Genomic DNA, 27,967 nt, shown 5'->3' on the forward strand with positions numbered 1-27,967 from the left:
ATGGCATTTGCTGGGATGTGCATGGTGGGCCTTGGGGGTTTCTCAGAACCTGCGGCTGGGATGTGACTGGGGTGTGTTAATAGTGGCCAGTAAGCCTGGCCGACTGACCACCTTTACAGCTCTCTGCGGTAATCTGAAGAGGAAAATGGGTGCTGTGTAGGTTTCCTGAGCGTACATTTTTCTTATATTTCTTCCATGAGTCTTGGTGCCTTACCTGTCTGAAAAAAATGCATGTAATTGTTTACCTTCAGAGTCTGAATGTGGATTCTTCCCTCTGCCAGCTGATGCTTGTCAGAATGAAATCTTTTCTGCCTGCTCAGCTTTTTCAAAAGCCATCTCCAGCTGGCTGCCGGCTGTGCCCATGCCAGTCTGCCTCTTAGAGAGGCTGTTTGCCCTGTACAAAACGCAGTGTGATGTGTGGAAATAAAAGGCTTTCTATGACTATGCCTAAGGAAAGGGTTTGCTTTCTCAGGGTGAGTGTCTGCTTTCACAGCTGTGAGGGGAGTTGGTGTCAAAGTGTATGTGAAGTGACACCCTGGGATGCTATGGTGGCCTCTCACTTCTTGTTCTTATGTTCTTGCCTTGACATGACCATAGGCGGCTTTATAAGGTGAAGGCAGTGCCAATAACTAAACGAGCCTCTCCGATTTAAGCCTTTGAGTAGCCATGCTAAGTAAATTCATGAAGAGTACTGTATATGTTGTGCAAAGAAGCAGTCATTAGTGCATGAAAGGGGACTGCAGAATAGGCTCTGTTACTCAGAGCTTCTCAGTCTTGACCTGTGAACAGTGTTCTGACTCCTGTGACCATCAGTGTTCCTGGGAATGTCACCTGCTTTGGACTGACTTCCTCCCATTTAATGAGGGGAAAGCTCCTCTGTGTTGTTCACTCAGTCTACTCTGTTAAATTTTCCTCCTTTGTAACCCAATTATCAGAGCCTTATGAGCTCCAGTACTGCTGTTTTCAGTCTCTAATCAGGCTGCTCTGCTTTCTGCTGCAAGTGTAGTAGCTGTTCACAAAGTTAATGAAAGGAAGACCTCAAGATTTGGGAGTTGGACTTGTAAAACCCAGCCTCCTTGATGGGTGTAGTAAACTTCAGTTGTCAAAAGAGGAGGTTATGTGCTGATGTAAATGTTTGCTTGCTCCATATGTCAAAGCTTTTGCCCCATACTAAGAGAAGTTTGAGAAAAAGGTGAGCTGCCAAACATGAGTGAGAACAGCAGGCAGAAAGCCTGGGTAGCCATTGTACAGCAGGAATGTGATTTCCTGTGGTGTTTGCTCTTGTAGTCTAGTGCTGTGCATATGCAAAGCACAGTGTTTCCCACACCTTTGCATGCAGTAGTCTCACCTAGTCTGAATGCTAGACACAACAAGTGTGTAACGTGTTCTCAGAGAGGCTCAGCAAGGAGGAGGAAGGTAGAGGTGGTGAAATTGCTGGGCAGGACCATTCCAGCTGCCTACGTGTTGTGCGTGTGATATGCCTGGCCATGCCAGAGACTGTCTGCAGTCATGAAGGTGTGTTCCTGAAACTGTCCTTCAGCCCTTGCTGCCTCCTCCCTTTGAGTCTTCCTCTGGTGTTACTGCTGACAAACCATAACCTGCAGAGGTGGTGTGAGTGAAGCCACAGGAGCAGTTCTAGCTAGCTGGGTTAGACCCTTTTCAAAAGCACCTGATGGCTTCAGAAAGTCTGTATTTTGCTTAAGTGCTTGATAGAGTCTGATTTCTTACTCCCAGTCCCACTCTCCAGTTGTTGTCTATAGCAGCACAAGATGCCTATGTGATTGGAGTTTAAATTTTGCAGAGGGAAATCAGAGGCTCGTTTGTGAGGGCTTTAAGGGAGAAAGGAAGAGGCAAAAAGGCCCTGACAAACAAGTAATTTTCCCCTCCCAAGTTACCAATTTCCAAGGGGCAGAATCACACTTCCACTGGGGATGATGTTTCCTCAAAAAGTTGGCAAGTGTGCTCGTGCTGCTATAATACCGGTAAAACTGTTGAATAGCTGAGATGCTGTTGAAGTTATGCTGAAAAAATAAAGAAAAACCCTCATAAGAGGAGGAAGAAATCTTGGGTGTACTTCTTAATGCACTTTGGGTTGCGAGCATTTCAGTTGTTGCACGTTGTTTTTCTCTCTATAGTGTAATTAAAACCCTCAGATGTGTTTTAATGCTCAACTGACTTCATTAGGACTGAAATCATGAAGCTCATCACAACCTAGAAATACATCCAGGAAGTCCATGTGCCGAAACATCCCCAGGATGTGCTGGTGGAGGCTGGGAAAGTGGCAGTCAGCTGAAGTTTCCTACTTAATGTATAAAAATCTTGTCAGGGAGTTTGGTGTTCCACTGTTATTTACTTTCCTTGTGTTCAGTGGTTTAATGAAATTCTGGTGACTGGTAAATTTGGGCCACAGTGTTTCTCATTTTCGTGTAGTACCCTTTGAAGGCAGTAGCAAGTTTTTCATAGAGGTTTTTGGCTGTTGGATCAGGCTTCCATAGCGCTAATGCTGTTAGTGTCACCTTGCTGGATAGTTTAATGTGTTAGTGTAATTCATCTCCAAAAGGAGAGAATGCAGTTCCTTTCCTGTAAGAACTAAGGCTTTGCAGTACTCAGAGAACAGGAAGACCATATGGGTGAAGTTTAGTTTGCTCTTGGTGTCTGATAAAATACTCAGCTGCCTCGTGCAGTAAAATGTTGTATGTCACATTTGATCGTGGTCACATAATGCTCAGGGATTCTCAGTGTGGACGAGGCATGGGAACGTGAAGAAATTGGCTCATCCAATCTATCCTCAGACTTGCCAGCCACTAACACTTAACCCAGAGTAACTTATTGCCAACAATTGTTTCTCCCTTGCCTGTTTTTTTTTTCTACCACCAGCTCTTTCTTATCTGGGCAAGCTAGTAAGAGGTCTATATTAGACAGTCTGTGAGCACTTTCCTAGCAGACTGCAACAACCAAGATAAGCAGATGCTCTGAATTGCTTCTTGTCAGGATGGGGAGGCACTGAGGAGTCCAGGTGTCAAAGCAGACTGAAATCACTTGAAATTCTTCCAAACCACAGCTGGTTCTCACCAGGGAAGACATCCAGATTTTGCCACTGAAGGTGTAACCTCAGGGGTGGTCGTTTCTCTATGTCATTTTCAGACAGTAGAAACCATCTGGTGCTGTTTGTATACATCCCTGTGCACATATGGCTGAAGGGTTCTGCCATGTCCTCTAGCAAAAGCCTGTCTTGTGAGCAGCTGGAAGCTATGCATGGAAAGGGTGTACCAACTCTCTGATACTAGGAGTAGAAAGGCTAATTGATCATTCATTGCAGGTGCATCCTAATCAGTGCAGTATAACTGAGTGCTTTGTGCTTCCAGCGGTTGCAGACACTGAAGATCTCTTATAGCCTTCCATCACTGTGGGGACAAAATATAAGCCCTGTTTTATAAATAGTGAGGCTATGGGCTGAATGTGGGCTTTTCATTCTTGGCCCAGCTTTACTGACATTTCCAAACCTTCAACTTACATGCATTGACTGTCAGAATGTGGAGTTATAGAAACATATAGAACCTGTCCTCAACTTTTGCTGGACTGTCCCTGCAGACTACAGACAGGCAAGAAAACATCAGGGCAGTGCTGGGAACCAGGCCTGTCACAACTCAGAGAGGGGATGTCCTGAAGGTGCTTTGGCTGGACCTCATTCTTTAGTCTGATGTGTATTTTGTATAAAAATCTAACAAGGTTAAGAACCTTGATTGATATCTGTGTTTGTTGAGGTCCATGAGTTAAAGTGGACAGAAGAGAAATGAAAACTGGAACTCCACCAGATATGAAGAACTGATAAGTAACTTCTGAGTATTGGTGCTGTTTTGAGATACTTAATGGCTTCAGAAAGAAAGGATTGGATCAATGTGTATTTCTTGGAACCCGGGTGGTCGTGTTGTTTGTTTGTTTTTTGAAAGTTTTATGACATGTTGAAACACTGTATTGCATAACTCCTTCAGCCCTTCTGCTTAGCTTTGTATACAACTGTGTTTATTAAGGTCCATCGGACTGGTTTTATTACTGAAGATACAATGCTAACAATAAACTTTACCCTTTGCACCCTTCATCTCAGTGCATCTCTTCTAAGGAATGAATAATGCTCTGGAAATTAAAACAAATGTATACCAACCACTAAAACACCTCATACTTTGATGTGAAGAAGAGATGGGAGGTCAACAGAGAAGTAATTGTCAGATGTTTTTGATTTCACTACCCATGCTAGCAGGGAGACGGTACATTCAGTGGCTTGGCAAGCCTGACAGTGAACTCAGACCCTTGCTGGACTGCCCGGGCAGTCTGTGCCTGAGGGAAAGGCTGGCTTTTTTCCTTCTCTGAAAACAGATGTGTGAGCATGTGAAACCTAAACTGTTTGGCCTTTACATGTCTTCATGACTTTGCAGGCAAGCAACGTACTCTGGGGAGATGGGTCATAAGCATACATTTCTAAAGATAAAGGTCTTCAGCTCCAAGACAGGCACGTTTTTTAACTTAGTTGTCCAGTGAGCCAAGATGAGGCTGTACTCTGCTGCTTGGGTGAGCAGTGCAGTCACTGAAGGCTTTCAGTGACACAGGGCAGCCTTTAAAAACAAGTTGGTATTTATTAGTCCCCTGGGATGGTGCATAGACCAAGGTCAGTTTTGTATTGCCAAATTAAACTTAAATGGAGTCTGTGAGGACTGAAGCAACCACTCTGGATTTCTAAACCTTCTGGATGTCCTCTCTGTCCCAGTGTGAAGTCCTGGTTATGTAGTTCTTTCCACAGCCTCCTGCTACCTCAGGGCAGTTTTTTTCTTCAGTTGCAGTACTGCTGCGGTCAGAGTCCTGCCTCCTCCAGCTGCTGATGCTGATCTCTGGTCCTTGGAGTCTTCTGTCACCTCACCAGGGTGCTCTGATGTCTCAGGGACAGCTCACAGTAGTTTTTTTCACAGCAAATGATATATATATATATACTTATGACAAATACTGGTTTCCAAGGGGAGGAATTAGCTCAGTCGTGTCTGCAGGTAGCAAAACACATCTTCCATTATGGATGCCCCAGCTTCCCGTGTTATCCACATTTGTCTTTTTGTCAGACTCATGTTGTCCTCTGGAGTTTTTGGCAGGTGCAAATGGACCAGCTTTGGAAGAGAAGCAGGCTCGTGAGTTTGTGACCGTAAGGGCTCAAGTCCTCTGGATAGCGGCCAGTGTCAGTGCACGCTGGCAAGCAAGCTTATAGTAAAGCGATGGGTTCCTGAATCAAAGAGTCTTCCTGTGGAGATGAGGATGGCTTCATCACTCTCTTCTTTTGATGGTGGTATCCTCTCCAGCAGGAGATTTAGTTTTGGACCTTCAGGTCCCAGTACAGAAACATACTTGGCTGAACTTGGATGGTGTGTCAGGCATGTTGCAGTGGGTTGGTTTTTTTGTGTTGCTGTCTGAGTGAGAGAAAGACACTATAGCCACGTGTGTTGCCAAGATAACTTGTCTGTTGTTTGTGATTGACCTTAATTGAGCATACAGCTGCTGGTTGTTTGAAGCTCATGGATAAAAATAGACTTCTTCAATTATATATGCAAATGAACATAAAAAAAGGCTGCCAAGTAATGCTACAGTTGGATGCTTGTGGTCTCAAGTGTGGAAACTGCATGTGTAAATAGAGTTACTGCCCTAAAAACCTGTCTGTGTCTGTATAGGGTTGGCAGTAGGGTTGGGTGCAATTAGTTCTGCCGTTAAGACCTGCTGGCCAAAGGGTGTTATTAGATGGTGGGGCTAAAGTATGGCTGAATAGCAGGCAGGTCCAGTCCTTGAGCCCTCCTAGATGTTTCCATGCCTGTTACTTGTAAACTACACCTCCATTGCCGTTAATTATTTCAAGTGAAAGGGAACACGTGTTCAGGTAGCATTTTTCTCTGTTAGAATATGTATTTAAATAATTGTCACCTTTCTTTTCCATAACAACCATTAGGGATTCTTCTTCTCATTTTCTGACTCCCAGATTTAGAAAGCAAGCCCTTCTAGGGTATCTTACTTTTAAATCCATTTAGATTGATTGGTATGCAAGTTTTGGTGCTAAGTAGGTTAATGATTTCTGGATGCTCTTGATGCGGGGTATCATTTTCATGGAACAACATGTAACTACCCTTCCCTCTCATGTCACAGGCAACAGGGATTTTAATAAAGCTGATCACTGCCTTGTAGCTTACAGGGTAAAATCTTTCTTCATCTACCTGAGACATCTGTATTTATTCAGGGAAGGAAAAAGACCAACTTCTGTTTGGCTTGTGGGGAATTTTTCCGTTAGAGGTGTGGCATTTCCAACATTTTTGTTGCAAAGCAAGGCTTTTCTGTAAAACCTCTTCTTCACGTATAAGATCTGGTTGTTGGTGTTGTAAGAGTAGCTGTTAAATCTATTTCACTTGCTTAACATGACGTAATGATGGAATTGTCAATTGTGGGTAATCTTCCAGAGGACTGAGTGATGAGTTTTTTTCCCTTGTATTCCTCCGTAAGGCCTTCCTATTTTGCTCCTTTTTTATAGGACTTTTCATGAATGCCTGACTGTGGTGGTAACAGATTGATAGGTTCAAACCTGTTCCAAGCCAAGCACAGGGGATATCATAACGCATAGACTTCCATGCATCAAGCAATAAAGCAAGACGTGGGTGGGTTGATTAGCTTTGTAGATGACCCATCCTCACTTGGACATGACAACCGTGGAACGTCAAATATATTCTACAGGGTCCACCTGCTTCTGGGTCCTGGCTGATCCCCACATCAAAACTGAATGAGAAAACATCAAGTCTGGGAAGTCTGGTTGTTCTGAAGTAACCTGATAGGTTTCCCTGTATCTGTGAAGCTGTCTGTAGACTGTCATTGTGCTTGGGGGTATCTTCCTGCCTTTCTCCTGTGACTTACCGACTAAGCTTTCAGAAGAGCTCGGCAGCTATGTGTTTTTAATAAAACCCAGTGCTTTCCTCTTATAGGAAGTGTTTTAAAATTAAATTGTGGATCAGTGCACCTACCTGTATGATTTTCCAAAGAGACTTGCCTAGACCTGATGTCTGCATGACACTGTGAGGTGAACCCTGTGACTGAAGGGGTTTTCTGTTCTCCTCAGAGCAAATTGGAGCCCTGGCTGGGCAACACATCGTGCACGTGGCCTGTGGAGAGTCTCACAGCGTGGCGCTCAGCGACCAGGGCCAGCTCTTCTCCTGGGGTGCTGGCAGCGATGGACAATTGGGCCTCACCACTATGGAAGACTCAGTGACAGTACCAAGGTATATTTAATGGGTTCAGCTTTCCTTAAGGTGGCTCCTTGGAGGCGATGTGTCAAGGGATTCTCGCCTTCCAGCTTGGAGTTGGTGAGAGCACTTCTACTCAGAGTCAGTAATTGGGGACTTATGTAGGGATGCAAGCGTCATGATTCCTCATTTTCCAAATTGTACTGGTGCATCCTGAGCCCCTGTGGAATTCAGACTAAGTTCTTGGGAGGTTTGGACAGGACAGGCCTTCTGCCTGTGAGTGCTTGGGGCACAGAAAAGAAAATCAGTGTGCTTGGCTTCCTTAATGAAAAATGCCACTGCATTTTGTACAGAGCAAGGAGGTACAGGAGGGAAGACCTAAGAATAGAAATGCTGTGTGTGATACCCATCTATTTCAGTCCTTAGGAAGTCTGCTGAGATAGGAGATCCATTTCAAGAACAGGGAAAAAAAATATATGGCTGTGTGAACTGGCACTTCAGCTTTGAAACTCTTGTGCAGTGTTACCTGTTAGCAGCAAAACTACTAAGCCAGCTGACTGCAGTTCTGCATAGTGAGTGTTGGTTAGAAACTCTAGGGCACTGTTCAGTTTTCTTCATTTGCTCACTTATTTAATGTATCTTGCCCGTATCAGAGCGCTTATAGGGTTAAGTGCAAGGACTGTGGATGAAGGCAGTGGCAGTCATCAGGACACCACCATCCAAAGCAGTGCACAGATGATAGGTCTCAGCTTATCAGCATAATAAAGATAACTGGTCTCTTTGTACTTAATGATGTTGTATCATGCTATGTTAATAAGAGATGTAGTCTGTCTCTTACTGAGTGTGCCAGCACAGATTAGAAGTTGGGACATTTGTCTAGGGTGGCTGTCATTGTTGAAACAGTATTTAAAGGACAAGTTTCCATCACGAACATTAATACTTGAGTGGAAGGGCTCTCTGGGAAGACAGTTCTTTGCTTGCAAGTGGCTGCAATGTAAAAGAGACAGACAGGCTCACATCTCAGTATGATGGTGCCATTTTAAAAATAACATTTCTGTGAAATAACTTGAACCTTTAACATGCTTTTCTGTGTACAAATCATTGAAGATGTTTTGTTGCTCTAACTCATAGGAACTGCTAGGCCCCTGACAACATCTTGATATGTGAAAAAGTAGTGAGAAAGACACCAAGAACCAGCTATTTTCACCATTTCCAGGTAGCTGGATTCAGTGTTATGGCAGTAAATGTAGTTGGAGTTAGTAGTCAAGCGTCTAAGGTTTCCACAGATTTGAGTCTATTATCTATGGATCTGCATCACCTTCAAGATTCCATCCCTCAGTCTGAAAACCACAGGTTATATATGTGTAGAATGAATATCTGAATGGAAGTCATAATTTTAGTCTAAGTTGATACTGTATTTTTGGACACTTATTCTAAAATACTGTGTCATTTTAGGTTAATAAAGAAATTGAACCAACAGACTATACTGCAGGTTTCCTGTGGAAATTGGCATTGCCTGGCTTTGGCAGCAGGTAATTTACCATTCATTATTTATTACCAAGATTTGTGCTGTATTTTGCACAGTGTCAAGATTGTATATTTCTGCATAACAAACCAGGGACATCTCTGTCCCAGCTGCTTTCAGGCCAGATGGGAGGCTGTAAAATGGATCAGGTACCATGAATACTGAGAGCTTTGCCAATACTGTCAACAAAGAAGACATTATACACAGGCCACCCAGTGTCTGACTTGTAAATGATGGCAGCAACACTTAAAAGCTTTCCATCTTGATGCAGAAAAATGCGTGTTACTGATTTTGTGTTGAAATTATCCTTGGCTGTTACTCTTCTGTGTGCAACATGTTGACTGGTCTTTGTTATGCTCCTTAAGTTACAGCAGTTTGATATTGTGTTTTGCACTTAGTTGCATGTCTGTTTGTTTACCCAATGACTTCAGTTTGTTCTTTTATTTTGGCAAAGAATGTGCTGCTTGATTTTTCCATCATGAGGCTTAGGTGGGAGCGAAGCCCCCAGCACTGCTTCCTGTTAATTTTGTCAAACTTGCTTTTCCGTTGACTAGCTTTTACTAACTGTTCCTTCTTTCCTTATTTCAGATGGCCAGTTCTTCACATGGGGGCAGAACAGCTATGGTCAGCTGGGCCTGGGTAAAGAATGTCCCTCCCAAGCCAGTCCACAACGTGTGAAGTCTCTAGATGGCATCCCTTTGGCTCAGGTTGCTGCAGGTGGAGCCCACAGTTTTGCCCTCTCTCTCTCAGGAGCTGTGTTTGGCTGGGGGAAGAACAGCTCAGGGCAGCTGGGACTAAGTGATGAACGAGGTATTACAATTATGTTCTTAGGTGAAAGAAGGATGGACGTTTTGGACTAGTGTCTCTGTTCGCATTGACAGTATTTTTACTGAGCAGATAGGTAACCCTCAGTAACTTCGCTCAGGAGGACAGGGCAGCAGAACTGTCTCTGGACTCTACAGGCTTTTCATACTTATCAGGAACAGAAACATGTTTGTCTCGTTTTGGATGCTAGTGGAGGTGAGGAAGGTCAGAAAGAAAGGTCTTTCAAATGTGTCAACATGCAGATATCAAAGGAAGTGCTCATATTCTTTCTTTCTCTTCTCAAAACCGCTTTGTCTGTAATTTGTTTGAAGTTGATGTGGAGCAAAGGCTCTCCCTGCAGAACAGCAGGCTGAACTCATCCACTTTTTGGCCAGCGTGGTTTTGACTGTGAGCAACTGAACGCTACAAAATGATAGCAACAGAATATTTCAGTATTGTAAAACGTTGCCTAGTTTGTTGGTTGCAGTTTTGCAGACAGACATGGCCAGTGGTAGTTTTTTTCATGTAGCCATGTTCAGTAGAGACTAGCCATCAACAGGCTTGAAGATAAGTTTATAAGTGAGGCTGAAGAGTCTCACTTATATGACATTGCCACTAGTCTGAAAAGCTCAGATCTCCCCTGCTTGTTGTTAACACATTCTTAACTTTTTTTGCAAAAGTGAGTGAGTGAAAGATTTTCTTTGGGGGTTTAAAATCAGCCTCTTCATAGTTTTCTGCATAACTTTAAATATCTAGGTAAGTTACTGAGTGTGGATGTGATACCTACCATGCACAGATAATTTATTTTTGCATGAGCGAGTATATATTTGTAAATGCTAGGTTGCATAGTGTAGCAGCAATAAACACTGTATGTTGCAAGAGAGAAGCATTGCCTCATGTTTTGTGTGCCTATAATAGAATGATGCATTTTGACAACCATCCTGCTAACTGGAACATATATTTAAAGTACTTACTCAAAACCAGCCTGTAGTTTAGCAAAGGATGCTCAAATGTTTTATGTATCATTTTGTCTTGCTTTACACTTTTAGGAATATGAAACACAACTGTAAGACTTGTTGCATATCTTTTATTCTTTCAAAAATGCTCCAGGTCTATTCTCTTGTACTCTATGTAATCTAGAGCTGACCTTATATACGAGCAGCCATGTTCTTTCCATGTAGACTGGCAGATAAATGCTTCTAATTTCAACAAAGCTGCTGTTTATATATGAGAGGCTTACTTTGACATGGGAATAATCTTAGATGAACATGTAAGGGGCATTTACTTGTGGGGTTGCGTTGACCAGAGATCATACTCTGCTTGCCCTCAATATGCAACACTAGTAAATACTTGGTATTTGTGGTAAGTGAATCATGGTGAGACAGCGTGAATTATATTTGGTGTACGTGAACAGCAAAGTCTACAAAAATGAGTAGTCTACAGTGCTATTATTTAAACAATTATGCTGTAGAGATAAGAAGTGTCATTCCTGTCAAAATAAAGATCAGAGTGCTAAAACGTAGAACAAAGTAAATGAAAAAACTGTTGTCATTTCTAAATCCATGAAAATATGACCATTTTCCTTTCACTACCCAGAAAAAAGGACCTGTCAAATCCTTGTGTGAGTGTCTTTAAAAAACAGACAGCTTCTATAGTTAGGAATCTGTTTTTTTTGTTGGCATGAAGTAAGCAGCTACTCCTCTTAACACTGCTGTTCTGAGATGCCTACTTCTCCTTGAAATGCTTAGCTTTTATTTTTACATCAATAAAACATATAAACTTGCTTAGTGTACTCATCCTTAGGAGATCCACTTTTAATGATTAGAATGTCAGGGTGAATGAGAAAAGCATCATTTAATGGTTGGCAGAGATTAGCCTTTGGAAGTAGGAGGATCTTCTTAAAGGATGACAACAGAAGGAACGCTAGGCATTTAAATACGCATCGGGATTCAGCTTGTTATGTGTGTTGCGGTGGTAACCCCCACATCTCAGAATTGTTCTCTATGGAAAAGATTGAAGCAAAGTTTTGAATACAAATGTTTGCAGTTGTCAGTGAGGAGTCTGGAATAGAGCATAAGGCTGTTGGTGTAGCGAGGCTGTGCTCATCATACCTCCCAAACTGCAAATTCATGTTGAGTTTATACAAGATTCTTAATATTCGCAGTCTTGCTCTGGACAATTTTGTTTGAACCAGGACAAATCTTTTAGGAACTGGAGCAGGAAAGTAGCAGTGAAGTACTAAAAGGCATGGGTATTTTCCCACAGTTGTTAAAGCTTCCATTACACGTATAGACCACATGTAAAAATCAGACTGTCAGTGGTTTTCTGAAACATTTAGGTTTGTGTTTATGAGATGGTTCCTTTATTTCTTTTGTCTTCAATGCAGACCGAGAATCTCCGTGTCATGTGAAACTGTTGCGATCTCAGAAGGTTGTTTACATCAGCTGTGGAGAGGAACACACAGCAGTTCTGACAAAGGTAAAAATGCTAACCTGGGAACCCTGGCTGCCTAATGGTTTCACATTAGTTTTCTGGGTAATGATAGAAAAAAACAGATTGACTTACTGTATTCTGTCTGACTCCTCTACAATAAACTAAATGGGAGTTATAGTCTTATTGTAATTTATTCTGAGATTCATTACCAACACGACCCTTTGTTGTTTTTAAAGGTGTAGATGTTAGTAATCCATGACAATGAATAGAAAATCTCCGGTGAATTGTTCAAAGAAATTATCTTTGAGTGAAAAATTAACAAATGTGCATCCAAAGGGGTGAAAATACCATTTTGTTGGAAGATAAAAAGTGAGTGATATTGTGCCCTAGAATAAAATGCAAGTCAAAATGAATGGGCATTTAAATGAAATATTAGTAGTCCTTCACAGCATTTACAGAAGTTTTCAGTTGTAAGCTTGCTGTTTCCAAGTGACATATAGCTTAGTGGACAGAGAACAGGGCTAGGATTTGGTAGATCACTGCTCTGTTCTTGCTTTGTCTCTGCCGCTTCGGCTGTGTTGCTTCCGTTTTTTGGTGCCTCAGTGTTTTCCACTGTAAAATGAAATAAAACAGCTGACATTGAGATTCCTATGGGAAAAAATACTAGAAGATCAGTTATGTTAGAAGCTCTTGTTCAATGAGGATGGTCACAGTCCTTTTGATAACAGCTGATGGAGATGGGTGTCAAGTACTGTGGAAATGGGCACTACTCAGCCATATTTAAACCTGCTGGGATTTCGGACTCGTTTAGTGATGGTGGGGGAAGCTGGACTAGTGTAGGCATACCTAAAGACAATTCTGTCAGTCTCTGTGTGGCAAGGTAGCTATTTGGAAGCTGCATTAGTGAAACCCAAGTTGCTTTTCTGAATCCTTTGGAAATCCCCAGCAATCTCTGCCTAAGCTTAGGCTCGTATTGAAACTGGAGTCGGAGATACTGGGTTATAGGTCCCTAAATGGAGAATATGCTGTTTGATTTGCTAACAGAGTGGAGGGGTGTTCACGTTCGGTGCAGGTTCCTGTGGGCAACTGGGACATGACTCCATGAATGATGAAGTGAACCCCCGAAGAGTTCTTGAGCTAATGGGCAGTGAAGTATCCCAAATTGCTTGTGGCAGGTGAGTCCTGTGTACAGTCAGAATTTTTTTTGGTAGAGGTTAATGCTGACACTGAGCCTTTTAAATAGGGGAATAGCCTTGCTTCTGCATCCTGTGTCAAAACTAAATTAACTTTATTTTTAGTTCCTATGAGATCTTTAAGACCCTCTAAAGGTTGTTTTTTAATTGGGGTTGTTCACTTGCTGTAACATGGTAAAGGTTACTTTTTCATCTTTATAATTCAGCAAGACTTTCGAGCAGCAGCCCCTTTGGTCACAAATTTCCAGCATCTTTCATGATAAGAGAGTTAGTAACTCTGGTGCTGTGTGGTTGCCTTTTGATATGTACAGGCTTAGCAAATGACTAAGCTAATTCTGTGTGTGAGTTTGATACCAGCTGTATGCTGGCATCCATGGCTCTTTGTCACTTCTGCCTAGCCCATAAACTGGTGCCATCAGGTGGCAAAAACTGAGCATTGGTGCTAGAGTAAAGATGCTGCTTTCCACGAGCTTCTGGCTTAGAGGAACCAAGAATAAGTTTTAGGCTGTCTTTTTGTTTGTTTTTTTCCTTGTAGTTGTTAAACAAGGCCCAAACTTTGTACTCATCTCTGTTACAGACATCACACTTTAGCCTTTGTGCCTTCTTCAGGAATGATCTATGCATTTGGCTGTGGAACAAGAGGCCAGCTGGGAACGGGGCACACTTGCAATGTTAAGTGTCCCTCTCCTGTCAAGGGTCACTGGGCAGCTCACAATGGGCAACTCTCAGGGAAACCTGGTATGTACTATGTGTGATTTGGAGTGGCAAATGGATGTAAATAACTTCATTTCATCTATGGCTGTCTGAAGAGATCTTGACATTGTTCTGTGAAAGTTCTTGAAACAGCAAAAGAAGCCCCTGCTCTTGTCCCAAATACACTATGGAAATTACTGGGTGATCTCTTGCCCTCTCTGTTAATGTGAACCCTCTCCCTTTCTCTTTTCACAGCAGAGCTCAACATTTGGCAATCTTGAGCCTACATAAAATTGTACTAATATTGATTTCCAAGGGCTTTGGTTTCTCTTTAAAACACCCATAGCAGTTTAAACATTACAATTTTTCCCTCCTGCCAGGCTATGTATATATCTCAAAGTGCTACAGAGCTTGAGTTCCGACTGATTTCAGCCTGGCTTTTGAGGGACCTGGGTGCTTCTTGCAGTGTAAAGCCTGAGACATTGGCAGTGAAAATATGGGGGAAAAGGCACAGTAGGAACTTGCATTCATCAGCCTCTAACACAACTGCATCTCTTTGTTCAACAGATGCCTGTAAATATCACGTTGTTAAACATATATTCTCTGGAGGAGACCAAACATTTGTGCTTTGCTCCAAATATGAGGTAAAGTGAAGTATTTTCTCAAGTGCCCTGTCCCAGCCTTCATAATGCGTCTTTTGATTTTGGTAATAGTCTTGAAAATTAAGCGTTGCTTTGGAGTCCATTCTGCCTTACAGACCTTACCAATGATGACCGTTGTTACATGGATTAAGAACTTTGTAGGAGTGGCTGAAAGTTGCCTCCCTTTAGAGGCATGTCAAAGAGCCATTGGTAAGACATCGATTTCGATTTGATCAGCAGAGCGAGGAGTCCAGTTCTCCTTTGCAGATTGGGAATGAGGGGCTGCTTTCCTCCTGAGACACTGGGGTCTGCACGTAGTGCTGTGAACGATGTACAGTAGGGCTTTGTCAGAATATACTGAATGGAGGGCTGAATACTGAGTTGGATTTCCGGCTTCTTTATTCTTGTTTCTTTCAAGGAGTGTTTGACATACACATCTAAGGAGTGGAAATAGGTCTAGAATAAGTGTGCGAAGTCTATAGTTATATATGGTGGCATTTAAGAGGCCTTTGGTATGTTTAAGGAAATGATATCTTGTTTTTTTTCTTCTTTTTAACAAAGTATTTGGTGATGATCTTGGTTTTTTTCCGTACCTTTCCATGCCATCCCCTTTGAACTTCTTAGTAATGCCACAGCTTCCTAACGAAACCCATTCAGAGACCACACTAAGGAAGCTGTCTGTTATATATAGAGAAGATTATGAATAAGAAGAAATTGTTTTACAAGCCTTGTCTTTGCTGAAATTTGTATCTTCTCACAGAATTCCTTGCCTGCTGATGATTTCCGGACCATAAATGAAACACGTTACACCTGTTTAATAAATGATGAAACTATAGATGTCTGGAGGCAAAAGCTTTTAGAAAAGAACAGTTCTAATTCTGTCAAGTAGGTATTGTGGCACTGGACAAGCCTTTGGTTGAAAGTTTTTAAAAATAATGTTGTTGGCTTCCGTGCCGTGCTTTCACTTGAAATTTAGCAGCCTTTTCAAGTGTGGTTTTTGGTTATATCCAAGGGGAGGACGTTTACCAGTCACAAGGCTGCCAGCTTAGAGCTTCTGAGCAAAACTGGAGGAATTTGACACTACCTCAGAACAATGTAAACAGTGGGTGGGAAATGAATATCAAAGTTGTCTTTTGTTGTGTGCTTAGAGTCAGTGAAATGCAGCAAGAACTTATGAGCAGATTGATGAAATTTCTTCCCCTGTGTGCCTGCAATGAGAAGCACAGAACAGGTGGAAAGGAGTCACCGCTAACATCCCTCCTTTCAAAGAGGGATGTTACATGATCCTGAGTGAACCACTTACCCTCTGTGCCTCTGAAGGGGTGATCCTGACATTGTTTCCCATAGAAGGAAGGAAAAAGAGCTGAAGAGCTTTACTGGGACATCTATTCATAACATCCATCTCTTTTCTTTTGTGTTCCTGCTGCAAACAGTAACGTTGTTCAGATACTGTCCTCGGCTGCCTGCTGGAATGGAAGCTTCTTGGAGAAGAAGTAAGTGGCAAATAGAGTACAGAAGTGTGGCTTTCCTTTGAGGCAGACTGGAATCCTTTTTCTTCAGTCGCTGCTGCAGTGGGATTTGGTTTTTCTGATCAGACAGGAAACAGGGCGGACGGGGTCCACTAAAGAGATTTGTGGTCAGAGCTGAGTAAGGAAGGCAAGTGATCTAAGAAAGTACATGATGAGTGTACTGTAAGTGGCACGGATTCCTTGGAGTTGGCACAACTGTTTTTTTTCCTTATGAAGTTCATGTCACTGTCTTTAAAAGAATGGGATAGGAATGCAACATTAAGGGAAGTGAGTGATGCTAGATAACTAAATAGTCTCTTAACCCAGCTGAGCTGGCTGTTGGGGGCTGGTGTCTGCGGAGATGTACTTCGACACAGGCTGCTCTTGAAAAATATGTTTGGGGCAGTACTTTCCTCTTAGGTGACATCAGTTGTGGGAAAGTTTTGTGCTCCTACTTATAAAAGCAGGAATTCAAATGGGTGTAACCCACAACAGGTGATGACAAGGTTGTAATACGCATAGCTGAGTCAAAGGCTGTGGGTTGGAAAGGTCTGTGGATTGTGTTTGCTGTGTCTGTAAATGTTGAGGAGATAACAACATATGGTGAGGAGGAGGAGAATTTTTTTTCTGGTGATGTGATCAGTAAATGACCTGTAACTAGGTGAAGAAAAGCTTGGTTATTCTGAGTAGTCTTTGAGTAATGTTTTCCAAGAGCAACTTAAACCCCCCCCCCTCAATTTACTCATTATTTTGGCATTTTTCTGCTTGTCTAATGGTTTCTTCTGTAGTGTTGTTTGCAGCATGTTACTGTATCAGGAGAATTGTGTCATGTTAGTTTAAAAATTGTTGAGACATTCAAGTTGTTGAATCACTGTAAATAGTCCCACGTCTCATTTGAATGTGGAAATTAGTGAAGTTTGACTTCATCACACCAATGCAGATATCCTGCCACTTTAATAATTTCCTGGCTAGTGCAGGACATAACTTTTACAGAAAATCTTTGACCAAATGAATAATAAAATTTGAAGGCACTGTACACCGAAGTGAGGCTGTATTTAATCATATGTGAAGCCCTATGCTACAGCACACTTGATAGAAATACCCTAGTATGACCCTCCAGTATCTTTATGCCATGTAGACCTGTTTGCGATACAGCATTGTGGTACACAGGGTTAGATGGAAAAAGCAGCTTTTCTATGGCTATGTGACCGTGCACGCTCCAGTACTACTTCTGCACATCGCAGTTTGAAGCGCCCTGTACTTCGTGACTGTGACTCTGAGGAGCTATTTCCAGGCTGGTGCCCGTGTTGTTATGGAAATAGCTATTCTGTTACAGTAGGACATGTTTAGCTTCTGGTGTAGTTATTGTCACACCAGGAAACTGACAAATACATCCCATCTTTAATAGCTACCTTTTCTTCAGTGTCTAATACAGCTCACTCTCAGATGAGTAGTGACAGACTTGGGAAATCCTTGAGGTCAATGGAATTATAACAATGATCTTTTTTACTAGCAACTGCAGTGTTTTATGTGCAGCTTTACTACTACAAATGCTGATTGTGGTCTACACACTGAGCTAGGTAGCTCACCTGCTGCCTGGACATTCAATGTTGCTAGATTTGGCTGTTAGGCTGTTGTCCTCTGCAGGTTTGCCTTCATTATCCCTCTTACACAGATAGCTGAAGGAAATTACAACCTCTCCAAGCACAGCAGAAAGGACAGTGCACATTTGTTGCAACTAAAGACCGTGTGAAGATTGTTCTCAGCTGTGCTGTTTTCATTGTGGCCTTTGTTTAGTTTTAGAAAATTTAGTGGAATTGCCAAGAAGTTACTCTGAATATCTTCCTCGGTTTTCTTTCGAAAACCCTCGTCTGATGTTCCCTTGTGTAGCAGTCACTATATTATGCATAATTATTCCTTTTCTTACTGGATGTGATTAAGCAGTTTTTGTTGTAAAAGTAGTGTATATGAAGACAACACAGAGGATCCTGATACATATCATTGATACATATTTTATAGGTTTTTAAGCAATCTGGCCTGTCTAGGCATGCTCTTAGGTCAGTGAAAGAGTCCGGGGGAAATCAAAGACTTCGAGAAAGAATTTCTCTGCAAGAATCCCAGCCCTAACTGAGGCCCAGAGGAGTTCAGAAGGGAGAGTTGTCCATCTTGTCTTTCGCAAGAAGATTCCAACTTCTGCTTTGTTTCTAGTCTGATTAATTCCTTAGAGGTCATTTCTCCATTGCTTGCTTTCAGGCCATGCCAGCACACAGGTAATGGTGTTTCTTCCTTAAACTTAAGCTTGTCTGTCTGGGATTTTTTTAAAGAATTGATGAACATTTTAAAACCAGTCCGAAGATCCCAGGGATTGATCTGAACTCCACCAGAGTGCTGTTTGAGAAGCTGATGAACTCTCAGCACTCCATTCTTCTAGACCAGGTATCGCACTTCTGGGGTTTTGAGTACTGAGAGGGGAAGTAAAGGCTTTGTCCCTCTATAACATGCAAGTAACAGGAGGTTTTGGGGGAAGGGTTGTATTACAAATCTGCAGGCCAGATTCTTCATGGTCTCAGTGGATACTTCTCTGTTGACCTGGACTGATCTTCACCTTTTCAGAATGTGTCTCTAAGATCTGTTTTCAAGAATTTTCTTTCACAGCATTTGAAATGGCTGCTGAAATAAATTCTGTGTATATTGTACTTCTAAATAGTTACCATGTGCTCATTTATTGCCTGTCAGCAGTTGAATACTTTTGATTGTATCATTTATTTTAACTTGGAGGATTTCTTTCACAAGTATAGAGCTGTGAGATAAAATAGTGTGTGCTCCCCATGCCATTTTTAGCTATAATTTTTATAGGTTTGGGTTATTTACTCTGGGTTTGATGTTTAAAACAAGGATGTGACCTTAACAAGAGGGGTTAACTAACCTCTAACCAGCCCTGGAAAAACCTATCCAAACATTTATGCATTTTGGAAAAATCAAAGTTTAGTCCTGTCCTATAGAGTGTTAAGAGATCATCAGCAAAAGCTGCGAAGTCCACCCATGATGAGTGTACTCCATTTACTGATTTCTTACACATCATCTACATTGTAGGCGCTCTATCACCCAGGGTGTGTTGCCTTTTATCTTGTTTCCCTCTAGATACTGAAGAGCTTTGAAAGTTTTTTGATTCCTCAGCTGTCCAGCTCACCACCAGATGTCGAGGCAATGAGGATTTATCTGATTCTCCCTGAATTCCCTCCTTTCCAAGATTCAAAGTATTATATCACGTTAACGCTTCCTCTAGCAATGGCTATTCTGCGCCTCGATACCAACCCCAGCAAAGTTCTTGGTAAGAGGCTGGCATTTGAGGTGCATGCTGCTCTCAGTGTTCTGCTGGGACACAAAGTGTTGCCTTTAGGTTTTTCAGTCATGTTTTTGTGGTGTTTTATTTTTTCTATTACAACAGCTGTAGTGATACTTGAATATTATTTGTGGTATAGTATTTTTATAAAGCAGTCACCTCTAAAAAGCAGCTGGGAACCAAAAGCATTCAAGGAATCCTTCCTTCCTTCAAAACCAACATTCTCATGTAAAAGAACTGTAAACATAAGATTTTAATTTTAAACGTGAACTATGGGGAAATGAATAATGTGCCATGCAGATAAGATGTAGGAAGTTAGCTATAATAGTATAGCTATTTATATAGTTTAAATGATCTTATTCTATTAGATTTGTCCATATTAGAATATCCTTTCTGAATAAGGTAAATAAAAGAATATAGTAAACATAATATAAAGTTACCTTGTCATATATCAGGTGCAGAAAAAGCTATTGGCTGGTCTGTGACCAAGCTGAACACCTCAGCTTTTCTCCCACTTCTGAATCTTCTGATTTCTGCTAATATTTTGTATGAGTTCATTTTAAGCTGAGGAGAACATATGCTGCGTAATGATTGTTACTCATAATTACCACCTGTTACGTTTCTTGTTATCTTAATCTGTTTCTTAAGGTTATCTTATACTAACTCTCATTATCATGTAAAATGCTGTGTAATGCATTCAGATGTGCAGGAGCATTACTCCAGGGAAATTTATTTTGAGCTTTAGTAATTTATTTGTTTTAATTCATAAAGGCTTTGCGACAAAGTTCCCTTCTCTGTTCAGCTTCATGTAGCCTACTGATTGTTAGCATACAGAAGTCTAAAGGTTTCTTATACTTTTGCCTGCCAGAGTCTATTGTTGTGCTGACACTTGAGAGGATAAATTGGAGTTGTTTTCTAACAGATGACTTAATGATTTCCCAGGCTTCAGCTTCTATTTTGTGGGTTGCTCGGTTCTATCAAAGAAGCTAATAGTCAGAGTCCCTTTAGAGGGAAAGGTAAGCATTACTTGCCCTTGGCAAGAAAGAGATCAGCCTTTCTAAATAGGTGGTGATCGAGCCTTTTGGGCAGATGTGCCAGGAGACTGCTCTGAGCCTGTTAGAGAAGTATGTGGTACTATGGAGAATTGCCCAGGCAAGTGCTTTCTTATCACTCAGGAAAGACATGGTTTGTTCACAAGATATCTGAAACAGGTTCTCACACTGATGAGGAGCTTGGTAATGTTGGGGATGGTTCTATGATAGTGGTAAAGGAAGAGCTTTTGGTTCCTGGTATCTAGCTGACTCTTTGATCACTCTCCTGTTGCTGCAGTTAGGAAAAAAATAGGGAACTTTTTGGAACAATCTTTAGATGTGTTTCCCTATTTTCAGCTGTAACCCTTTATTTAGGGGTTACTCTGTCCTTTAATTCAGGATTTATATTGATGTTCCTCTCCTTTCCAGATAACTGGTGGTGTCAAGTGTGCCCAAGATATTTCCTCAGGCTAGTGGACCTCTATAAAGGCGCAGTGGTTTACCTCCTCAGTGGAAGAAAGACACTGTTGATCCCAGTCCTGTTCAGTAGCTACATTACAGCTGCTCTCAGACTTCTGGAGAAACTCCACAAGGTAAGAGGGAAATCTGGATGCATGTTGGTTCAAGATGATTCAGTCTGTCTGCCCTAATTTGTGGGCTGTGTCATTGTCCACCAAGACACCACATAGGGAAGTGTTAGTGGTTTTCCTGAATTCAAGGTACTTGAATATTGTTTAGTCTTGTCTTAAAACACTAAGAAAAACTTGCCCTAAAGAATGATGCTGCCAAGCCACTAGACTGTGTACACTGTGGCATGAAGCATCTGTCTCGTGATGCTCTCAGCTCCTACTGTGTTGATTGTGGTTAGTCTGGGAGAGGGGAGGCTAAAATAAGTCAGAAGGAGGTTTATCTCTATTCTTGGTTCATACTAAAATATAAGGGACTGTTGTGTTTATGCAAGACTTTCTGGAGCCTGTTGTTGCAAGCTGCTGTAGTTGGTTTTATGAAAGCAAACCTGTGTGTTCTAAGAAAAAATGCTGAATGTGTATTTATTTAAAAAAAAAATCTATTTTCTTCACTAGGTAAATCAGAAGGTTAAACACATAGAATATGATAAGTTTTATATCCCTGAAATTTCCAGCTTGGTGGACATTCAGGAGGATTATCTCATGTGGTTCTTACATCAGGCTGGAATGGTAAGAAGCTTTATGTATAGTCATGAAATAGTTGTCCACGTTTGTCTCTCTGGTTGTAGAGATATGTATTTTTAATAACTTTAATGAGTGTAATATATACAGTATAGGAGCATCTATATATTAAGTCTCAGTTTTGGGTACTCAGTGGCTTGACAAAATTGTCTTAAAATAAGGCTGTCAGAAGAGATGGAGCTAACAATATTTACCTAACACTTGCAACAATCTCTGTGACTATTCATGTGAAGCTCATTCAATCCTTGCACAAGGGGATTGATTCAGTCACTGGACCCTTTTAATGTAAACAAGACCTCAGGAGCCAAATCTTGTATTCTAAAATTATAATTTTTACCCTTCTGCTGTTTAGGCAGGTATTGTGAATAATATAGCCAGTGGTCTTAAAATGTTCCTCTGTAAGAGGAGGCAGTGTGGCGTTCTGGCTAGGGGACTGAACCAAGACTCAAGAGATTGGGGTTCTGTTCCTGGCTCTTCCAGTAACCTGCTGGGTGATCTTGGGTAAGACCCTTCACCTCTTTTATGCCTCACTTTCCCGTCTGTAAGAAAGGAAATAATTAAACTGAGGGCTGGAATGTGCTGTGTGGGAACCCAGTGAGATTACTTAATTATAGCAGGGAAAGGAATCCCAAGTCTGAGAAAATGCCAGAAAACATCCGCTGAGGGATGTTGCAAGTGTAAAACCTGATTGCAGCAAGAATTTTTGTGTGTTTTATGGACTTATAAATGTTGCGTGTACTGTGTCCTCTGCTCCCCCCTTTCCATCACTCAAATAGTGCTGCTCTGTGCTTACTTTTAGTGAACAGAGCAATAATTGACTCAAATTTATGTAACAGTGATAGTCAAAACTAGATAAAAATATATTGATGTGGCTAATGAGAGGAGTGATTTTCATTGTGAGAGTTGGTCTTACATTGTCATGTTATGGTTTTATGGTCTCTTCTGTTGTTTCCTATGGTCTTTGTCTTGGGAGTAAGAGTAAGTTTTGTCTTCCTCATAAGAGTAAATTTCACTTATGGCAGGCTAGCACAGGCCTCTGTGCTGGTTAATCCTTTTAGTCACCTGTGATGTGCAAGTTTTGTGCGTTTTCTTAAGAAGGAAGTTTCTGTGCTTTTCTTTAGAAGGAAAAAAAAAAATAGGTTGTTGGTCCCAGGGGAGAAAAATTTTCTTTTTGTCACCTTTGAACTAGTCATCCAAAAAAAATCATCCCACAAGACACAAAATCAAAAGAGTAAAAGATTTTCATATTTCTCTTTGTCATTCACAGAAAGTAAGACCATCCATCATGCAGGTAAGAAAATGTTTTTCATGACTGTTCTTTAAAGAATTGCTATGGAAGCTGTAAATAGGAACTAACCTGCCTGCCTTTCTTGCAGGATGCTGTGACACTCTGTTCTTATCCTTTCATCTTCGATGCTCAGGCTAAGACCAAGATGTTACAGACAGATGCAGAACTACAGATGCAGGTAATACTTTTCTGTCTGAATTTTCCCACCCCATTCCTTTTTTCCTGCCTTTTGCATTGGGCTTGCAATGAAAGGAGTTCACTGGGAGTTAGGTTATGCAGGACTTTATTTCCATGATATGGGAGAGCAGAGTAGCTGGAGAACCTTTTTGTCATAGCTGTTACAGAGGCAGTGCTTGGTGTTGTTTACTTCAAAATGTTTGGAACATCAGAACTGCCAGATGTGTGGGTTATGGAACTTTAAACTGTATAGGGAAGGAGTGCTTGTGCGTTTATAGTAGTCCAAGGATAAAAAGTAAGGTGGGGTTTGTGTTAGATGAGCTGTAAGGCTGTAAAAGCAGACAAGCTTTCAGGGAAGTGGGCACTTGTTTTCAAGTATCTGCCTGATGAAAGAGGGGTGAATGTCAGAAGTGAGAGTTGAAGACCAACTCCTGACACTGTGGTTGCAGGCAGCAGCTGTTGGTCAGCAACTTGCCCACCCAACTACAGCGAGAGACACAGACTCCCAGGAGTGTGTTCTCAGCAGGTAGTTAGCTGCAGCAGCATTACCCTCTAGGTGGCAGTCAAGCCAACTCACAGGTAGGCTGTGACAAGGACAGTTGTCCTCTGCCAATCTAAACCTTCGAGTGCTAGGTGTTGCTCATGTGGATGGCTTCTACAGGGGGCAAAGCGTTAGGGGTTGGTCCCTCATCCTAGTGCAGCTGGGGTCTAACACTAGTCCCATCCTCTGTGAAACAAGTTTGCTGAGGTCCTTGTGTGTCATGTTCCTTCATGGTAGAAAATTGGCATCACACTTACTCATGGTCATGGTGTTAGTTTCCTGTAATATCCGTCTCTTAGCTTTTCTATGGCTGCTTGAACACAGCCTACAGCAGGGCAGAGGCGGCTCGGCCTGTGTTCAGAAGCTGGAATCACCTTCTGCTTTCATTTTGCCACCCTCCTCTGTATATTTCCAGCTCCCCAGTTTGTGAGCAGTGCACTGCTGTGTGGAGGGCATCTACCTTATCTTGGCAGGACAGCAGGCTGATAAAGGTTTTGTTGCCCCGAGAGATAGGTTCTTTATGAGGGTGACCACTTACAGGTCAAAGAAAGCAGTGCTTTTGTGAGGGAGGAAGCCTGGTTTCCAGTTGACTTTTCTCTTAGGGTCAAGTGACTTTTCAACTGAATTTACAAATGTGAATTAGCCACTTAGTATGAATGATGCATGAGAATGAATATACTATGTGTAATCAAAGCTTTAACTGGACTTTGTGCCTTACCCAATGTCAGAAAATCCATCTAGGTGAGAGCTTTGATTTGCATGCAGTGGGTTCCCTTGTGCCTTACAAGGCGCAGTTATCAACTGACTCCTTGCCTGGTATGTTAGTAACACTACTCTCCCTTGTGAACTGTGATTCTTACCAAGGTTGTGTTCACATAGAGTTTTTTGAATCAACAAGAGCATGAATAAACTGTCTTTCCCATCCACCTGCTTAATGTCAAAATGTTCAGGAATTTATTGCTCTGTTGCTCAAATTCAGTGAATCGATCAGTGGACTCAAAAGGTGTTGGTATGGGAAATGGAGGGGGGGACAGGTAGGCACGCATGCCCACACACTTGTAGAGTGGGCACGTAGTCCTTGGACCCTGGGGAAACCACACTAAAAGATCAAGAAAGAAAAAAAAAAATCAGGCTTATATAGTTGTTAGCTTGGGAATCATAGAACGGTTTGGGTTGGAAGGGACCTTAAAGATCATCCAGTTCCACCCCCCCCCGCCATGAGTTTTCCCTCCATAGCAAGAACGTTGCTGAGCAGTGGCTATTTTTCACCTCTCTTATTTACAGGTTGCAATAAATGGTGCAAATTTGCAGAATGTCTTCATGCTTCTTACTCTGGAGCCTTTGCTAGCCAGAAGCCCTTTTCTGGTACTTCATGTTCGCAGGAGTAATTTAGTCGGTGATGCTTTAAGGGAGTTGAGCATCCATTCGGACATTGATTTGAAAAAGCCTCTTAAAGTAAGTTTTTTCCCACATCTTTAGCATCCCTTCATCCAGTTGACATTTCTGAAGTGTTTCACTTTACCACTTCACCAGTGTGCACTGGCTTCTCCTCCATGGGTATAGCACACAAGGACGCTTGATCTGATTTGGTGTGGGAATTGAGTCTTTCTCCTCTTCAACTGCCAGAGTGTTTTGGCAGTGGGCAGTTTACAAGAAGGCAAGCAGGGGTTTATTCTCTTTTCCTGGTGTGGGAGAGGAAACATTTCTATGATATTGTTAATTCTCAGTTTTGCTCCTCTGCAGGAACAGGCCTCTTTATAACAGAACACACTTTATCTCTGAGAGGTTGCTATAAAATGTAGCAACTGCTGTCATGTTGCTTTTCTCTTTGCAAAGGGGACAAATGTTTGTTTATGATTTGCACAGGAGTTAAACATTTTCGAAATTTCTGATTACCCATCCCCTGTTCCTTTTGTCTCCTTGCAAGCAGAGCACTGAAACATGCTCATGGGTTGCACAGGGTTGGGCATGTTAGGCAGATTGCTTTATGTGGCTCACAATCAGAAAGATGTCTGATTCATGCAGTCTCAGCTCTATTACTCACCTGTGTTTTCTACAGGTCATCTTTGATGGCGAGGAAGCTGTTGATGCTGGAGGAGTAACAAAGGAATTTTTCCTCTTGTTGTTAAAAGAACTTCTCAACCCCATCTATGGCATGTTCACTTACTACCCAGAGTCAAACCTGCTGTGGTTTTCAGACACGGTAAGCTCTTGCCCTTTATACACACAGGTTGAGAAAATAAGCTGCATTTAAATGACAAGAAGGTTAGTGGCAAACTGTGGGAAAGAAATTCTCTCTCATTGTTCACACATGATACAATATGAGCTCTATTTTCAGTCAGTGGATGTTAGTACAGGCCCAGTAACTTCAGCATAATGGTGATGATTCTGCCTATTAAGGAGTTGTTTCTTTTGCTTTATCATAAATTATTTCTTTATCATCATTTACTCATTATTATTTATCATTATTTATTATTATTTATTATTATTATTTATAATATTATTTTTATTATTTATTATTATTATTTGTTATTTTGCATAATGAAATTTGTATTAAGTATCAGATGACAGTTAATAGAACTCATTATCATAAATATCATAATAGTGCTGTTTCACAGAACCAGAGATTTCGGATATAATGGCATTGGAATTCTGTGCTTTTTTGCTGTTCACATAATTCCAACCAATTCACTTAGTCCATGCATCCCTATCACCTTCAGAGTCTAAACTCGTTAATGCCTTATGTGAGATGGCAAGAAACATGGTTTATAGTGAAAGCTGGTTGGTTTTGGAAAGGTAAGGAGTGCAAGTTCTGTAGCTGTCATATCTGATTATATCATATTATGCCAGAGATGGCGATTTATGGCCTTTTTTCTTCACCTGCATAGCTAGCAAGATGGAAAATGATGATGTCAGCCTTCCCTTAAAGTAGCTGCCCTGATGGAGGTTCTTTTAATTTATTAATTGTATTTTCAAGGAAGGAAATTACATGGCACCTTTTGTAACTTGTAAACATTATTACAAAGCAAGTACTCCTCATGTTAACACTATAAAACCAAGTCTTTTGACACTAAGAATAATGACAGTGTAAACACTGAAAATGAGTCACGTATTTACAACATTTAACAAATCTAGGCAGCCAGTGTGTAACTGATAAACCAGTGTAAGTTTACATATGCGAAGGAATGAAGGCTGGTATATCAACACCTACGTTGGTATATTTGCCTGGACAGCACTGTGGTTATGCATAAGCTTTTAACAGAAAATAGGATGAGTGACAGGGAGAGAATTGTTAACACGTTTTCTCGCAGTACGTAGACAGCAAACGTCAGAGCTCTGTTAATGTCTAAATGCAGAGGTATGTAGAAAGGAAATAAAAGGCAGATAAGATGGAAAGCAGCTGTTGCTGTTTCCACAGCTAGTTGTGGCTTACAAAAGTAATAGGGTTTGGTTTCCGAATCTTGATTTCTGTGCCATGCACCAGCAAAGGAATTCAGAACCAAACTGGGACCTGATGAGAGCTTTCTGATTTTGTTCTAGTTGGAAAAGCAGGGGCTGTTTGCTTTGTGCATGGGAGGAGAGGCTACTGTGCATTGCAGCTGTGACAGTGTCTCATCAGGATTTCTTTGTGTGGTTTTGCAGTGTTTTGTAGAACACAATTGGTTTCACTTGATTGGCATCATATGCGGTCTTGCAATATACAACTTCACAGTTGTAGACCTTCACTTTCCCTTGGCTCTGTACAAGAAACTCTTGAACGTGAAGCCCTGCCTAGAGGATTTGAAGGAGCTATCCCCTACAGAAGGAAGGTATGAAAACCAAAGTTTGCAGCCTTTCTGTGAAGGGAGATCATCCATCTGAAAAGAAATGCCAGACTGGGTAAAAGCTGTTCAATAAAACACTTCCTGATCCTTTTGAGCAACTGATTCATTTGGAGGGCTGTGATCCTAGCAAGGTTCATAAGCCAGGGGTGAATTTTGTGTAAAACTTCTCCCACAGGCTATCAGATCTATGTTGCTTAGATTGTAACGTCTATACGCACCTTCCCAACCCCCTGAAACTGGATATCAACAGACCCAAACCATACTTTTGAAAACAAGGGTGGGCACCTGTCCCTCTACTGTGTGATTGCATCCATGATCCCAGATTCTAGTCTCAGCCTTTGCCAAGCCATGCTTGGGTTAGCAAGCAGATCCACTGCATGTTTTGTGACAAAGCCCAGGATGGGGCTTGTGCGTAGGATTTCAGTTGTCCCTTGCCTGAACCAGTGTAAATCTGACCTGCTCCTACACCAGAAAGAAGTTGAATGGAGTGAAAGTATGAACTTTT

The 27,967-nt window shown here is 41.5% G+C and overlaps 1 protein-coding gene across 5 annotated transcripts in view; it reads left to right on the plus strand.

The window, feature by feature from the left end:
* HERC3 (HECT and RLD domain containing E3 ubiquitin protein ligase 3) overlaps window positions 1-27,967 on the plus strand; it is a 53,682-nt gene that overhangs the window by 14,900 nt on the left and 10,815 nt on the right. Inside the window, exons 3-20 of one of the 5 annotated variants that reach the window (XM_054064312.1) lie at window positions 7,130-7,289; window positions 8,709-8,785; window positions 9,367-9,588; window positions 11,969-12,060; window positions 13,060-13,190; window positions 13,786-13,946; window positions 14,469-14,545; window positions 15,303-15,427; window positions 15,976-16,035; window positions 18,375-18,486; window positions 19,192-19,381; window positions 20,854-21,017; window positions 21,507-21,620; window positions 22,900-22,923; window positions 23,009-23,098; window positions 24,923-25,093; window positions 25,698-25,841; window positions 27,281-27,447. In XM_054064312.1, the coding sequence (XP_053920287.1) occupies window positions 7,130-7,289; window positions 8,709-8,785; window positions 9,367-9,588; window positions 11,969-12,060; window positions 13,060-13,190; window positions 13,786-13,946; window positions 14,469-14,545; window positions 15,303-15,427; window positions 15,976-16,035; window positions 18,375-18,486; window positions 19,192-19,381; window positions 20,854-21,017; window positions 21,507-21,620; window positions 22,900-22,923; window positions 23,009-23,098; window positions 24,923-25,093; window positions 25,698-25,841; window positions 27,281-27,447 (2,281 nt within the window). The other 4 variants (XR_008449505.1, XM_054064314.1, XM_054064313.1 and 1 more) reach the window with 4 other exon arrangements.

Source organism: Cuculus canorus, chromosome 4, assembly GCF_017976375.1.
Source record: "Cuculus canorus isolate bCucCan1 chromosome 4, bCucCan1.pri, whole genome shotgun sequence".
In the NCBI taxonomy this organism is placed as follows: domain Eukaryota; kingdom Metazoa; phylum Chordata; class Aves; order Cuculiformes; family Cuculidae; genus Cuculus; species Cuculus canorus.